At 41.9% G+C, this 17,330-nt stretch overlaps 1 protein-coding gene across 9 annotated transcripts in view; it reads right to left on the bottom strand.

Moving 5' to 3' along the window:
- POMT2 (protein O-mannosyltransferase 2) overlaps positions 1–17,330 on the bottom strand; it is a 33,880-nt gene that overhangs the window by 10,649 nt on the left and 5,901 nt on the right. For 8 of the 9 annotated variants that reach the window (XR_008466077.1, XR_008466082.1, XR_008466080.1 and 5 more), the window contains exons 7-20: positions 14,859–14,965; positions 13,793–13,875; positions 12,570–12,679; positions 10,444–10,510; positions 9,515–9,587; positions 7,956–8,034; positions 7,039–7,190; positions 5,893–5,984; positions 4,729–4,805; positions 3,483–3,554; positions 3,211–3,270; positions 2,893–2,998; positions 869–1,009; positions 121–235 (exon numbers count right to left, since the gene is read on the bottom strand). Coding sequence is in view for 2 of the 9 variants with exons in the window: in XM_054199411.1 (XP_054055386.1) it covers positions 121–235; positions 869–1,009; positions 2,893–2,998; positions 3,211–3,270; positions 3,483–3,554; positions 4,729–4,805; positions 5,893–5,984; positions 7,039–7,190; positions 7,956–8,034; positions 9,515–9,587; positions 10,444–10,510; positions 12,570–12,679; positions 13,793–13,875; positions 14,859–14,965 (1,334 nt within the window). In the remaining 7 variants the exon portion in view is untranslated. The remainder of the gene's footprint in view (positions 1–120; positions 236–868; positions 1,010–2,892; positions 2,999–3,210; positions 3,271–3,482; positions 3,555–4,728; positions 4,806–5,892; positions 5,985–7,038; positions 7,191–7,955; positions 8,035–9,514; positions 9,588–10,443; positions 10,511–12,569; positions 12,680–13,792; positions 13,876–14,858; positions 14,966–17,330) is intronic. The other variant, XM_054199412.1, reaches the window with a different exon arrangement.

Here is a 17,330-nt window from a genome sequence, read left to right as displayed (position 1 = left end):
ATGAGGTCCGACAAGTTCAACAGAGAAGAGAGGCAGAGACAAAGGCCATGGATAATTAACAGGTTTCCACTGAGACAGTGATTGTCACACATTCAGGAAAGTTCAGCTTTCAGCACTTACCTGTACGTGATGAGCAGAACCAGTGCCATGAAGCCCCCTCCATATACTTTTCTAGCTGTAGTGCTGGGTGACAAGAACCCAGCGCAGAACTTCAGTAGTGTGTCCCAGGTGATTCCTAGGCGAAGGAAGAGGTAGAAGTCAGGAGCAATGCAGAGGCCAAAGAACAGAGCTGCTATGTTCAGCCATAGAGCGGGCTGACAAATTTCTGGTTAATACCAGAAAACCTTGTCAATTTTTAAATTAATTTACCTTGGTAACCTTCAGAACTATAGGGATTGGTTTGTATCGGCAGAACATTCTTTTTTCCTACCTTTCCATTTGAATAAATGCAAAAGAGATATGGGTCCCAGCATGCTAAGTTGGTACAAAACCACAGGAAAAACTACCAAGACTGAACTATGAACAGACATGACAGAAAAAGTGGGGGCAGCGAACAAAGGGAAGTAACTTGTAGAAAAGCATGTGTAAGAACAGTGACACAGCAGAGAACAGGAATCATGTCTCTAAATTTAAATGCCCTAAGCACTAGACATGACTGCCTCTTTAGGGGGGTAACAAAACAAACAAACAAACAAAAAAAAGACAATCTGGCACTGCAACGTGCTTTGTGAAAAACATTTTGAATTAGTCAATGTTTTCAAGTACTTTGTACAAGCAACCAGAAAACCCATTTAAAAAAAAATATACTTTTTGGTCTGAAAACATTCCATTTAACAGAATTGTCTTCTCCCAGACTCTAGTATTTTACCTGTCAGCATGCTGGAAAAAAGCATGGCAGGAAAGTAGTGGTGAAAGTAGAGAACACGTCCCATCATAAAAAAAGGGAGGTAATGAAGAAGCCAGCCCAGCGTGATCTGTCCTCCACCATGTAGCACAACTCTGGACAATTCTGGAACACAAATAAACACACTTCAGCAGAGAAAAACTCAACTACAGTTCCTATTTGCAAGCCTTATCAGAGTAAGTAAACTCAATGGGAATGATCTTTGCACGAAGTCATGTACTTGTCTGAAATCGCTCCAAGCCTCTACAACATCCTAGCTGCATTCTTTATAAACATACAAACGCTCTTCATGAGAACAGTTACCAGAAAAGATACACAAAGGCGTAAGTCTCAAGGGACTGGCAGGAGGTTGACCATGCCCTGTGTTAAGAGTGAACTTGCAGTTTCTGAGGACATACATCAGACTAATTATGTCATTCCAATTTCTGATTTTTTTTTATTCTCTCTGCAATGAGACTACAAGCCATCAAGATGATGACTTTGCCAGCCTTTCCTGGAAAGAAATGTTGCCTAGCTTCCAGAGCCTGTGGAAGGGACTGAGAGCTCTGGTGTCTGCATGCAGCTTAGCCAATAATTTATTGTGTAATGGAATAGTTTCACATCACGTTTCAGAATTCACGTCCCACAAAGAGATCTACAAAACAAAGCAACCATTGATGCAAACTGGAATGGTCAAAGTATGACCTATTAGGGTTTGTGAAAAGCTCTGCAGCCTTGGCATTGGACATAATAAAGGATCATTGCATCCCTTGCATTTGCCATTTACTTTCATAAAGATCAGGAAACGTTTCTCATTTCAAAACACCATGTAGTACAGAGCACACGCAGAGCCTGAGAGCAGGGCATTGATCCAACTGATCTGTCTCCTCTACAGCCAATACGGTAGTCCCTTGCAGTATTTTTGCTGAAGATCTGTCCTGGTCACTATTAAACTTTTTGAGATACGAAGCTCCCATTCTCTTCCTTGTGGACATTGTACGATAACCTAAGTTCAGTAGTTTTCCATCCTTGGCACACAAACTCCTACCATCCACACACTTTTAAGGTGCCCACAAAAGGCATTTGTGAAAAGGAAGCCTATTATCAGTAACCTATGTGGGGTCAGTGTCTTTACTAGAAAAAACACCTTGGAAGCCTGCAAAGCAGAACAAACTAAAAATCATGGGACCAGTAGATCTCTGCATCAGGAAGGTTTTCCTGACATACGTTTTACCACCTTCTCCCACTGTTATGTCCAGATCAAATATAGTCTTTCCAACAGATACGCAGTTGGTTATTTCTGAACTGCAGTAATCATGTAATTGACAGCAACTGCGGCCAACATCTTGACTCTTGAGCAGTTCTTATGCAACTCCAATGCCAGGCAGGGTGACCACCTGCAGAGCAGAGCTGGCATGTGAGCTACGGACTAATCCAAGAGCTTGTTTCCTGCAAGAAAACAAGGCAGCAAAAGCCTACTGAGATTCATATCTTTAAATCACCTTAAGATGCCAGCTTATACCCAGTCCAGCTCTGTACTCTCCAGCAAAAGAGTGGTAAGACTTCTGAGGAGCCGCTGATCACATCTCCTGCCTGTGAGTCACCTCCAGAGCTCTTCTCTTTGGCTAAGTAGGTGTCCCAGGGTCCCTGCTGACTTGAGGATTTCCAATCAAGTTTTGCAGGCTTAAGAAATTTGGCAACTCATCAGGAATGGTGTGCCATGCAAAATGTGAGATTTATTCATAAAAGTGATGATGTTTACTATGGAACCCTTTGTTAACAGTCACATTGTTCAGTGCTACACTTTCAAAGCGCTATATAGCTTAGTGTTTTGTACATACAGCTGCCTTGCGTGTATTTTATTCAACTGCCAGGGTTTTAATACAATATAAAAAAAAAGATTTTTTTTTTAATAGATGAGTCCCAGGATGAGCTTTCCCATATCAGGAAACCAAGGATGTTATAACAGGGATTCTATCGTGCAGGAGGGATAGGAAGACTGACCTCACCTTTGAGTTCAGATGTCAGCTGGACACCTCTCTTCAGGGTCACTGCAGTGGAAACTGCTATCAGAAGATATAAACCAATAGTGACCAGATTTAGCCACCAAATCACCTACATAGGAAAAAAAGAAAGATTTGGGACTTTAGGATAGACAAAGGAATGTGCATGTGAGAGGAAATGAAAAGCTGCATGCAAGCATAAGAGTACAACAGGAGAGACAGTCCACAAGCAGGAGAAAGAAGAGAATCATTGTCACTGGCCGAATCAAGAGTAAGCTAAAATTTGCTAAAGACACTGGCTTGGAACCTCCCACTCCAACTTACCGGGTTTCCCAGCAAATAAACCCGGTAATCAGTCTCATTGACACCAGAAAAACGCAGGCCCTGAGGAAACAGACCAGAAGAGAGTAAAATGGGCTTGCATCAATCCAGTTTGTATTTTGCAGTGTCGAAGGTGAGACAAAGTCTCATCCATGAAGCTTAGGTGCTACAAAATAAAACCAACAACATTTTCAATGCAATTAAGAGGTGCTATGCTTCAAGAAGCACAGCAAAAGCCCTTGAAAACAGAAAGGAAGGTGGATTGATCAATATACCTGGTAGTTGATGGGCCAGTGCCAAGGTTTGGATGTAACTTCATTGTCCTTTGGTTTGAGGCCACTGTTTCCCTACAGAGAAGTCAAGATAAAATTTAAATGGGCAGGCAGTTATGCTGCAAAGCCTGCCCAGAAATGTCTGGGTAAACAAACATACATGAATACTCTTCCTGAGTATAGGCTGTTTTCTGACTACATAAAAACGTCATCTTCTGGAAACGGCCACAGTGAGGACAATTAATGTTTTAATATTACTGTGCAAGTGAAAATGTCCTTTAGGTACCATTAGAGGCAGTATTCTCTCACTTCTCTTCTCCAGCTTTTCTGTCACTGAGGACCCACGTTGCATAAGCAAGACCTGTGTTCATTAAGAGACTACTTCAACAGGTTTCCCTCCACTGTGAAATAAAAACCTCAGAAAGATTATTTCCATGGAAACTTATGCAGGTGCTTCCTTACCTGAGACAACATTATCACTGGTTGCCATGGAAATGCTTAGCACTAATAACAATTTGCTTGACTACCGTCTTTCTTTTAAGAATCTGGGAAGAGCTTTACAAACAGTAGCAAATAAAACCTTAGACTCCTCTCTCAAAATAGTAACTTCTTATTCTTCAGACAAAGGATTGAGGAGCTGGGAGCAGAAGGGCTGTGGCCAAGAGCACAAAGAACAAAGAACGACTGCAAGAGTAGTCCACTTGGGAAATATTAAATCCAGCTCTGTTTTGTTGTTTGTTTGGTTTTTTTTAATTCAGGGATAAATCAGGAAAAGGAAAGCAGAAAACACAGCACCTTGATGAACTTTTAAAAAAGTAGTTTTCCATTTTCAATCCAAACGCTTGTCGTTCTCCTTTTTGTTTAGCTGCTTTTCCTGACTCTGACCATAGTAATACACTCATGCCTCACAAGTATTAATTTAACCTTAAAACCTTCCAGTAGGGTAGGGAAAATTTCTAACTCTCCTTTACAGAACTGAATTTCAGCTGCAGAGGGATTACATAATTAGGCTGTAGCTAGATGACACCAGCAGCAGATCCAGGCATCAAGCCCAAAGCTCCCAAAACCTCTGGAAGATTTAGCTGCAAGACCACCCCTTTTTCTAAGTATAAATTCAATTAGGTTGCTGGGGCATGTAAATTCTGCCCTAGCTTGCAGCCACCACCCAGATACCTCAGAAAATGCTATTTCTTTTTGATGCAAGAGAAAGAAAGAAGAAAATTATAATCTAGAATTAATGATATCCTACCCGGATCATAACCATGTGGGATTCTAGCAGAATTTCTGCAAAAGAGGGCTTCAAAACATCCAGGCTGATATTGGGCACTTTAGAAAAAGAGAGAAAAATAGATTAGAAATCTATATGGTTTACTTTTATTTGCCTCTTTCATAATAAACTAATCTCCCTCCTCCTGTAACAATCTGCTTCTAGCACCTCTTTTAATTCCATATGCAATTCATTCATATTCTAAACACAGAGTCTTGCAGTCAAAAGTATCCCCCAGTGAATTTCACAAGTGATGTACTCCTAGATTTCCTCCGTTCTTCCAGGAGCAAGAGAAATAGATAAAAGTCCATAAAATAAACAGATTTGTATTTCTAGCTGAAAACAGAGACATATTGTTCATAGGCTGCTGGTTATCTGTGAGTCACGAGCGCGGGAATGTAAAATGCATTACAACAGAAGAGGAAATTCTACCGAGTCAACAGCCCAGGATTCCTCTCCTTTGGTTTGCATACAGTCGATCTGAAAGGATGAAGAACACTAGGTTTTTTAATAACTCAGAACTCAGCCCAAGTTATCTGCAATTCATGGGATGAAAATTGTATCGAATCATTCAGGCCAAAAGAGGCTGTGACACCTATCTAACTCCTGGATGAGGCTGCAAGGCCCATCTGTCATTATTGGCAAACTTAGTTCTCTGTCACACTTCTATTCATTTCTTGATGGTACTGCAAAGCCATTATTTAGCATGCCCCTGGTTAGAGAAGGAAAAATACACCAGAACAGGGTGAATCCTAGCTTTTTAAGAAAATCATTAAAGTATATATGATATACCCATACTGATGACAATAATTCCCAATTAAACCAATGATGTTAAAAATTACACCCTGTACTGTGGTGCCTATAAAATTTCATACTTTTGTTACCCACGAAGCTCTCAAAATCCTTAAAAAAGTTTTTATACTATCACTACACTTGAAGCATTATCACCAGCTTACTGTACAAACAGTGAAGTAGAAAAAGGCTACGCATCTCTGAACAACTGGCCCAAGTTCATCAAGTTCGTGCTTTGGGTGGGAAAGAACACACAAATTCCAAACACTGAACACCAGTTCTTGCCATCTGATAGCTCATCCCTTCCAGCAAGCCAAGATGCACTCTCAAAGGGAAAAGAAATAAATGACTTACACCTAAGGTTAATGTGATCTTCAAAGTTCCAGAGGGAATTGGGAGTCTCCTTCAGGTATGGTGTGCAGGTGACTTCCACTTGTTCCCAACCCCTGAGGAAAAACAGAACAGTTAGCCACCACCCTGCAAAAGATCACTCAATATTTCCAGTTCATGGCTGATTTTTCCCCCATTTAGCCCTATACTTCCCCACAACACCTACCATACCACCCAGCCCCAGCAGCTGCATTCTTACACGCTCGTACATGCTCTAAGAACCATGTAGAAACCAAACCAGATTTGCAAGGCAGCCAAGATCAAAATTCTACCGAATATTTTAATCACATTTCTAAGTCTAAATGGCGCTTGCATTCCTGACCAGGCAATCACCAGAGGTATGTGGTTGCGCTCACTATGATTCAGCATCCACAGGATTCATTAGAAGCCCTTTTTAACATAACACAGTGAAGGGAAACTTAAGCTAGCAGTACCGGTGGCTGCTCTGGAAACAGAAGCAACATGACCGCACAGCCTGCTGCTTCAGGATCCATGTTCGCATCCCACACAGTACGGCTTTGCAGAAACAGCAGCTTGCTTTGCATTAGTCTGGATGTCTCTGCATATACCTCATTTTAATGATGAGATATGTAATCCAAGGACATATTAAATCACAACCCCTGCTAATAGCAGCTTGGTACTGTTGCACATGCTTCAGATGCTGTGTGTAAAAATGGCAGAAGGTCTTCCAAGCACAGAAGTAATATCAATAAAAAGAAATTTGCAGGATTACGGTATGGAACAGCACGAACTGCTCCAGTTTCTAGCAATTTTTGAGAATCTCGAGGATAAAATGGGCTTGAAGAACACATCTGTCATCCCCTCCTGGACTTACCAGATGACAAGATCTACGCCATGCCACTCTTCAAACTCCTAGTAAGGGATATTATTTTTCAGAGCTGTATACCTTCACTGTAACAGACTGCATAACCCTAACCCAGATCTCCCCCTCTGGCTATACCTTTAGTACCAGCTAGTTACTTTTTTATTCTTTTAAAGATAAAGAAATGGAGGAAACGTGGTTACTGCTTAGTTTAAAAGTACCATTGAGCAAAGGAACGCATTAGCTCAAGGCCTTGCCGGGGTGGAGGAGGATTAAAAGCTATTTACCATTTTGGCAGAGTCTTTCCAGAAGAGCCCAATATACACCCTGTAGCCACATGGGTTAGCCGGACCTGACTCCGTAGAACTTTGATGAGCTTTCCAGACTTTCTGCCCACCACTTCAATCCGCCAGAAATCATTGGAGTCTCCTGTTCCATTCTATCATGCAAACATACCATAGGAGGAAAAAACCAAAACCAAAACACACAAAAAAGAAAACATACCAATCCAACTAGAAGATATACAAGATTGAAGCACTGCAAATAGGAACTTCTGAAATTCTAATGGTGGCAAAGCTAAACAAAGGAGCCCAGGCTACCCTCACACAGACTTCACAGAAGAGATTCCCCATCAGGAAGAGATGATTCTAGACACGAACAACTACTCACAAATACACGTTTATCTTGCCAACCTTAATTTTTTTTTTGCTTCCAATTCATACTTGACTGTGGCTCAGAGTTACATTTTAAATGGGGATAACTTGGATGCTTCACAAAAAGGGTTCAGGCAACAGCCCCTTGCATTTGGAAATTCAGCCCTCAAAGCAGATTTCATTTTAGTGATTCAAAATTCTGTCATCATTCTGTCAAAAAAAGGCACTTGTCTATGTGACAAGGCCAAATACATAAAATAATACTTGTCAGAGCAACTTCCAGGTTGCTCAGTTTGGCATTTCTGGAATTGAACGCTGCCAAAGCTAGACTGGCAGTAAAAGCTTAAGTTATTTTCTTGTTTGTGTTCACATTAAATAGATTATCTCATATTTAAGGTCTATTTCATACTAAATCAATTTTTCCTCCACTATGGTAGATGCACACCTATCACCTTGGCTAACAAACTAAAAAAGCAAGAATAGATCCCCTTGGCATGGTATGAACTCTGCCCAAAAGAAGGAGCTTTTGTTTTATCTTGCCATTCACTTACTATTCCATAGCCAGTGACCTGAAAATGCTTCCTTGTCAGGGGAGCCTTATGCTGGTGACTGTGAAGATTTCTAGAAGTTCTGAAATGAAATTAAAAGTCAAACCTTGCTTTGTTTTTATGTCTCAGTCAATTTGTGATAACAACTTTGGTCTGAGCCATTCAGAGAGTTGCCAGCGCTTTGATCGCTCAATTCCAGCCAAGGGCAGGGCAGGATGCAGCCTTAACAGTGACGGGGGCCACAGAAACTGCCGTGTCTTACCATGCAACTCAGAGCTTATGCCACGCTGGGCAGCCGCTGGGAAAGGAGGACATTGTGAATAAATCTGACCCTCAAGCTACAATCCACCACCTCCAAGTGGGAAAGAGATTGTTGGTTTTGTTTTTTAATGGTGGGACCAACAGTCCTGCTCTTGCAAGAAGCAAAGCAAGACCCCGACCTCTCTTGGTTATCAATTTTGCTTTTGAGGGGAAAGATTGTACCATTTAGCCAGGCACGGATTTACTGAGGGCAGGATCTGTGGCCCCCATTAGCACCAGCTGTAGACAGCGCAGACAAGCAGCCTCCCACCCTAGCAGGGACTGCTAGCTGGGGCAACCAGAAAAACCTGGCCATATCCTGGTCAGTCCGTAATAGTAAATCAGACAATGAACCACCCCGCCAACAATACAGCTGCATCCAGCCCGGCCTGGTCTGCACAGAAACCCTCTGCCCACACTGGATGCGGTTCCTTCGCAAGGAGACGGGAGCCATCTGCCGGACCTTTCCCGCAGCACCACAGTTTCACCCCCCCATTCCAGAGACCTAATCAAGACCTAACCAGCACTGCCTAATCAAGATTTTATCACCTTCATTATCACATATTTGATAGTAAACCCCAAAATTCAAGGCTTTTTTTTTTTAAACATTAAAATAATTTTGGAAACCTCAGCAATGATTTGTGAACATGCAGTATCGAACGCAATATGACATGATTTCCAGGCTCACAAGTTTAGAGCTTCTGTTAAGAAATCAAAGCTGTGACAGCACTGAGCATTGTGGCACAGTAACATCAGGCTTAGATGAAGATTAAATATCAAGTCACTAGGGTTCCCCTGCTCCCTCTCAGGTATTCCATACAAAGAGGGATGGCACCAGCCAACATTTTCATTAGGTGTTTCACTGCTGTGATCTCAGTGCTGTTGAGAACTTCAGTAGGTGGATACTGCCTATGCATATAGGAACAGGAGACTTGCAGTACGCTGACAAAAAAGCCACACAATTTGCCTAGAAAACTCAGAGAGTGGGGACAAGCAACAGAATGAGGGTTTTGAAATTGCTTCTTTGCAGAGGAGTTACCCTTAATATTCCACCTCACACAGACGAACGAATCCCTCTGCTGCTTAGGTACGTATTTCTAATGAAGAAAAACTCCACAAACTTCACACTGGAAACACAGATATACAGCCTATATCACACAGCCCACTTGTGCTGGCCTAAAAACATGGTCTCCAGCAGGACAAATCTCCCAGCAATTCTATTCAATCATGCCATCTCTTGGAATGCCAGAAATCATCCTTACTCTTTATGTTCCAGACGAATAATATCTCCGTGCCTCACGAACTCCACAGGGCTCGAGGGGTCTGACAGATCTGCTGAAGGAAGGCAAACTAATCATATCAATGCACTGACAAACATATCAGGGTCTTAGTTTCTTGGGAATGCTCATGCCTCAAGCAGACAACACACGGCAAACTAATCTGTGTCGACTCTAAGCCTGGTGGTAAACCACTGCTCGAGATTAAAGACCAGCCCTGAGGGCTACGCCAAAGAACGTGGCCCCAAGCAGCACATGCTGCCCTTAAATAAGGGGGATGCCTGGTCAGGCTAACTGAACACCAAAACTACTTTTTTTTTTTAATTTCATGAACTGTAAAATGACTCTTGAAAAACTGATCATAATTTTGTTGTATCTAGGTTATTCGAATTTTTTTGTTGTTTAGACAGCTCTTGTTAATTTTTATATACACATGCTGCAGGTGAAGAAAGGAAACTGCCAAACATGCCTCAGCTACACTATATGATATTCTAAAACAACAGATGTATGTACAAACCATAGATCTTCCCATCCAGTACTCTATCTTGTCACAAGCAAACATCCATGCAAGTCACATGAGCACAATGTATCAGGACGTACCAGGACCCAACTCCCCCCACACCCATAGCCACAGTAATAAATTCCACAAAATACTGAGTTCAGATTAGGTTCCTCTCTGTTATTTGCAGCCCTAACCCAGCTGAAAAGTTGTCAATGCAACCTTCAGCTGAGAAAAGCTTATTTACATCAGCTGTACAATCTAGAGAAAAAACAAAAACACAGGAGACACAAACAGATTCCCCTTGTTCTTCCTCCTCCCCTCATACACAGGAAGGATGCTTTGCCCTGGAGGGAATATTTAAGCGAAAATCTGAAGCAGAAGTTATAAAAGGCATTTTACTGGTATTTGTTACCTGTATCCGAATCATGTTTCTTTATAATCCACAGGTTATTCAAATCTTTATGTAAGTAGGCAGTGACCTGAAAGCACAGGATAAATTATTTTACCAAGCAAGAGAAAAGCTGGTGATAGCAGACACACATTCACCAGCAAATCAAAGTCCCAAATGAATGCACCAATAACATAGAAACCCTGGGATGGCTTTTATGTTAGCACCCCCTGCAAAGTCAGCTGCTGGCCACTCCTTAACCCAGATGACACCTTTTATTCAGCGTACAGCCCGTACACTCAGAAGCACTACACTTAATGACAGTTCACATGCATCATGAGTAACAGCCTCCAACCATATGGCTCGACCTCCTCTCGCCCTACTTCAGAGGCTCCTTCTACAACAGGATATCCAAACCTGAACTTTTTGAATAATCACTGACCAGTACCAGAACCAGGAGATGGCTTTACATACAGTCATCACCAGTAGAGATTTAAGACAACGGGCTGCCTGTGACAACCATAACGCTTCTGCCAAAAGATCCAGGCAAGTTAAGAAGGATTCATGGATCCACTGTTAAAGCTGCACATGCTACCCAGCTAATCCTTACCGGCCTGCTCAGACTCATACAGTGTAACTGCTCCTACCTCCCCCCTACCATGGGCAGGGGAGACCACCTGGCCCCAGGGTGCTGCTGTGAGGGCAACCTTCCCAAACAGCATGAGAAACTGTGCCCACTCTGTTTACTCTCCTCTTCCAGCAGCAGCAAGCCCTGCTCTGTGGCGCCCTAGACTGGTCCCAGATCTGTGCCTCCCACTCAGGTGGAAACAGATGGCCCGGAGGGTGGGTGAGAGGCAGAACTTACAGAAGTGTCTGAGGGTGGGGAAAAATGGAGAGCTGGAGGTGGAACCTTGTACCTTTAGGTATATAATCAGGAGAGGAAGGGAAAGGAGGCAGAGAGATCACCGCCTCCATCTTTTCCTCCCTAAACCTCCTCCAAGTTCTAAATTCCTTTCCCTTCTCCACAGCCCTCAAACTGTCCCATCCCCCTACACTCATCCTAACTCCAGAGCAGGGAGCACAGGGAGGGAATCTCCACCCTTTCCCACTTACCCTCAAGGAAACTCCCATCAGTGTCCTCTCCAAATCCCCTTTCCCTGCTTTTAGTGTCATAAAGCATGCTGTGTACTTGAATTTTGTCTATCCTTGAGACAGTTTTGGTGTGACATTTCCATCTACGGTAATAAACAATGTCACATGAGAGTATTAGAAGTTGTGGTTGGGAATAAAAGCAGGAAAAGAAGATTGAGACAAAGTTTTCATTTCTGAAAACTTCTTCCTCACCACACAGACTGAAGGGAGTTAAAAACAAGCACTTATTTTTCTCTGGCAACTTTCTTTGAAGGAGCTCAGAACCATTTTTAGACGCTAACATGCAAACTGCAAAATACATCTTGGGAAAACTGCAGAAGTTGCAAAGATTTGTGAAGCTTGATGATGACAAAAATAAGAAATTCACTTAATTTTTGTACTACTTAATTAGCGATAGTTACATGATTTCTGATTTTTACTTATTGCTTAATCATTTAATCAAAAACCCTTAGAGAGTTCAGACAGTTTAATTATGGCTAGCTTACGAATGTACAGATATCTAATTTAATGAGCAAAATCTTAGAAATTCTTTGGTGACAGATGAGGAAAGCAAGGTACAAAGGGAGAGTAATTCCTGTAAGGTCACAGAGGCCAGTGGCAGGAGTGAAAACAACACACAGCAGCCCTATTCTGTTGCTTTTAAAACACAGCAATGAAACCTATAAGTAATGTATTTGTTTTAAACGTAAGTTCTACAGCCTTCCTTGAGGTAATAACAGTACTTTACTATGGAAAATTATTTTTAAGTCCTCTTGGCCTCCATCCACGGAGCGTGGTCTTGCTATTAGAGTGAAGCCTTGTTACTGTAAGTCAACTCTCTGCCCTCTTCAAGCATCCTTTTTACTCAGACTTCCACGCCAAGTGCACAGCTGTGGCACTGAGAGGGTAACAGATGTTGAGTAAATACACAGCTCCTGTCACAACAGCACCTAATGCTATGTGTAATGGAAGCGAGTCGATGGTTGTAATCAGAGGCACTACTACTGCTGTACACTAACCTGCTGCTGGCGAGCCCCCACGCCCTCCGGGTAGAGGTGCCAGTGGGAGTGAAGGTATCCCCCTGCCATCCGAAGGTTCTTCATTGTGACCACAGACCCGTAAGCCAAGTCTACAAGGGAAGGAAGGTGGAAAAAAGGCATAAGGCAGCTCTCCTACAAATATTTCCCCCAGCTAGTCTGCAGTGCTCCAATTAGCCATGCATTCTCTTGCATTGTTCAGATGAAAGCTCAATTCCTGCTTGACACATTACTACACACAGCTCATTGCAAGCTTATCTTCCATCCCCAACCACGATTCAGTAAAATTGTTACATAACATTTGTCTGAAACACTTAAAATTGTCCCACCTACTTTTAACATAAACAGAAGTACTAGTTCCTTTGTGTGTAATTTCAATAATGAGATGTTTGAGATAGCTTTCCATAAGACTATATGGTCAAATTAAAACATGATCAAGTTTGAAAATCATGTGACTACTTTGAAGCACTCCATCACCCAACCCCTACAGCAATGCAAGAGGGAAGGGAGACAAGCTCAGCTATCAGATAGGGGAGCTGACACCCTGGCTTCAGACACCTTCCTTCATAGCCTCCCAACACAAGTGGGAGAACACAGTCTTGGAGAATGGACTTGATGCTTTACCCCAGTTAGCAGCTCTGGAGCAGGGAACAGCCAGAGAAAAGCTGATGTAATCGAAAAGCTAAATCACATTAAAGCCTCGGTAGTGCCTAGCCAACCTGAACGACCACAGAGCCATCTTTCCCCTAAATTCATATGCATGCCTGAATACAATACAGCTGAATCGGGGGCATGCTGTGTCACAACGAAGTTGATAGTTTTCATTTACAAATATTTTGGAAACAAATCCTGCATTTGACCACCTACAAACCTAAGGTGAACAGGGTAAATCTCTTTTTGTTGTCTCAAGCAACATAAAGGACAAAAAATACAAAGATGAATGTACACAAAACTGTCAAATCCCTCAAAATGGCATCTCTCCCTCTAGAAGGAATATGATGAAACAGCTAGTGACCTTGCACTAAACATGGTGTTATTTTCAGCCTTCTTTTCTGTCAATATATCTACACAGAGGAAGAACATGGATCTGACCACGAAGGCATAATCTGCACTGTCCTGCACTGACTCACAGGAGATGCTGTTTTTATTTAAACCCCCATAAACATTGACAACACTCAGAGTGGTTTATTCCTTTGGACACTCACACTCTGGAACGGAGACATTATGAAGATTGTTCCCAATCAGCTGGGACTGAAATGCTGAACTGAAGAAACCATCCCCAGGACCACTAGAAAAGAGAACAAAGAATGGGACATTTCAAAGTCCGGCAAAACAGGCATACAAAGCTCTATCATGCATTACCAAATTGTTTTTACAAAAGGAAAAAGATAAAACCAGACATGGCATCAGGAGAAGAATGACTGCAGTTCCCCTAGATGCACACACCTCTAATGTTGTGAATCACAGCAAACAGTCTTGCAGAAAATTGTCCAGAGCTGCAACGACTTGAGGTCACAAAAATATAGGCACTGACACTGCACAAAGCACCATCAACTACCTTTGGAGGTGTTCTTATGGCAAATACATTGACCCACTGCCAGGTTAAATATAATAAAGCCTCTCTCTGTGCCTCTTTAAGCGTCATTTCTGCTAAGAGGGTAGTGGCAAGACCAGTTGGTTTAAACTGAAAAATAACAGATTTAATTTTACAGTCTTTTTTTCTGATGAAATGCTTATTCACCTCATCTCTTCATGCTGGCGTATGGAAAAACATTACTTGGCCATTTTGCTAGTTGTTGTGCTCTTTCCACATCAAAAGCCTCCCTTGATTGCAGGCATTCAGGGAAGAGTCCTCCCTCAGGGTGCATTCAGACCTTTTTTTTTTTTTTTCTTTTTTTTAATCACAGCCAAAACATTTTTCAGGAATGCAATGTCTTTTTTGTCTTTTTTAATTACAAAAACAAAAATAAAAAGAATGGAGTTGAGACATTTTCAGGTCCAGGAAAGAGAGGAGGGGAAAAAAACCGAGACAGAGAGTTTGGTTAGGATACTTGCTTGGCATTTCAGAAAGTCTTAAGCTCAAACTCAGTTTCACTGCCAGCTTGGCCAGAGCCTTTTTCTAAAAACAATGTAGGAGTCTGGGAAGGGAATTAACAAAGACACAGCTTGTGACTGCGCTTCTGACACTGAAAATGAAGCAATTCATAATCAATAGCCTTTAATTCAAAGCAAAAACAAATTACTCTTTCTGGAGAAAACATTATGAAATACCTTTTATTTAATACTGTAAAATGAACAGCAAACATAGCCATGTAGAGTACAAGCGGGAGCAGGATGAGGCAGAGTACACGAGCCAGTAAATGCTTCCCAAACATGACCTGTAACAAACACAACCTGGATCAAACAGTGCAGCTGCAGGAATATCTCCACTCTTTACCTCACAGGACTCTGAGCAGTGGTCCTACAGCAGAAGCCTACCACGCAAGCAAGCCCAGCAGGGCGCAAAATTACCTCAAAAAGGCCTAGGGAGCAATAAAAGCTTAGGCAGACCTTGTTGTGCATCTCCAAAAGCTGGACCCAGGGTACCTTGAAATTTCAGGGTCTTGGGAGGAAGACAAAAACAGGCAATAGGAGGGTTTAACTTTCAAAAATCTTGGGCGTACCTAACTTTGGCAAAGAAGGTTGGGCAGCTGCAATTGACAATACTTTGAAAGCAAGGACCATAACTTGTTTATCAGTGGTACACATCTTGACACAAAATCACAGCAAGGAGATGTCTTCCAGAATAGTAACTGTCAAAGCTAAGCAAAAGGGAAAATGAAGACATGAGGGCACAAGTTACTAGATACAATTCTCCCAACAAGTTTCCCTATGCAAATATGACTGTAATAAGGACTTCTTGGGGACCTAGATATGTTGCATTCACAGAAACCAGCTCACTTAGCAAGGATGCTCTCACACTCCAACTTCTGTTTCTGCTCCTCAGCCAGAAGTTACAAAAAAAGTCAGCAGCAAAACCGGTGTTTCTAGCTGCCTCAGCACAAAAGCAGAGCATTTTATTTAAAACCCTTCGAAAGGTGGTTTGTACACAGACACCCAAAATGCAATTACATATTCACGTCCTACTGACACTGCTGGTAGCAGAGCAAGTAATCTAAAATACAGGGTGGGTAATAAACAGCTGTGGGAGAAGAAAACACCTTAAATAGCAAAAATTGTTTGCTAAATGTCCATACCTAACTTCAAAGCAGACGAAGGCAGATGTACTTGCCACCTTGCATATTTTTTTATGTGGTACTTATCATAAAATCATTAAGCTAATCATCCTTCATCCCTTAATAACAGATCCAAAGATTTCAGAAGTAATGGAAAAAGAGATGAACACATTACAAAACTAAGAACTTACTGAAGTCAACAAAGGAAACAGTTGCTCAGCTCAAGTACTTGAGCAGAACACCACTGGGCACTGGGAAAAATGCTGATTGATGGTACATAATCAAATTTATGCAGCAGAGAGGCATATGAACTAATCTCCAGTTCCCTACTCAGAATGACCACGAGATGCCTCAATCTTTGTGAAAAGGTTTTCTTTTAACTACAGACTTCAATGCAAAGTCAAAAAAGAAAATGTACATGAAGGACAGCATCGAGCAAACCAGAACAGTGGACCAAGATAAGCTGAGAATTCTAGAAATCATGATTAGTTTCCTAACAAATGCAGAGATAAGTTATTCACGGGTTTAATCCTCACTTGGTTTTTTTTTTTTTTTTTCCCCTCTTCTCAAGCACCAAGGTTGCCAAATAGTTAGTTATTCAGAAAGCATCTACCTTCTGGAGTAAATTTCTTTACATATTCTAACACTCAGGGGCTTGCTGCCTTTGCTGCCAGCAGCTCAAATGAAATCGCTGTGCAGCTGTCTACTGGCAGAAAGCTTAGACATGATGGATTTGTTCCATTTCAAATGCAATTAACTGACTTTGCTCAAGAAGTGTTTCTCTGGAGCTGGAACATTGCATCTTTGCAGCCCATATTGATTCACATTAATCAGAGAAAACAAATCACACAGCAGGAATGGAAAAAGTCCCCCCAAGCCCCCACTGTTTTTGAGACAAACAGGACAAAAACAGTAAATGAAAGATATAGAATTTTCAAGCTTCAGAAGAGGCTGAGACAAGAGGAGAACTGAACACCTTTTAAAAGATGCGCTTGAAGAATTTATTTTCCCGCTGGCTGCAACACAGCAAAGGGTACAACAAGGTATTTCTCCAAAGATTAGATCTCACAGGCCCCAAATATAAAATGCAACATATTAAAACAGGCCACCTAAACACACTAGCAAATTTCTTAGAGCCTGTAAGAACAAAACGTGTGCAAAATTGAGCAGGTTGTCGCCCTCAGGACTCGCTACAGAGACTCCAACTTGCAGAGCATGCCCATGACTCATGATGGACTATAGCATGCTACTGCTATGCGGCCTGCGCCCCCCTACTCTCACAAAGAGAGCCTGAGCTTGCGCTGCTTATGCAAACTGGATGCTGCAAGACATGCCTGTCTGCCAGGTAGCTCATACTCCTCAGAAGGTCATGTAACAGTGTTGGACAACATCTTGTTTTGGGCCATTGTACGGCCATCCCCAATGAGCATTTTTAACCTAGATGGAAATAAAATTCATCCAACTGGAAAGGTAATAGTTTCTCTCAAGAAAAAGCAACAACCTTTTTGCTCTGCTCTTATGACATTAT

This window comes from Rissa tridactyla, chromosome 4 (genome assembly GCF_028500815.1).
Source record: "Rissa tridactyla isolate bRisTri1 chromosome 4, bRisTri1.patW.cur.20221130, whole genome shotgun sequence".
NCBI lineage: Eukaryota > Metazoa > Chordata > Aves > Charadriiformes > Laridae > Rissa > Rissa tridactyla.
Note: the sequence above shows the minus strand (reverse complement) of the source record. Positions and strands in the feature narration are given on the sequence as shown.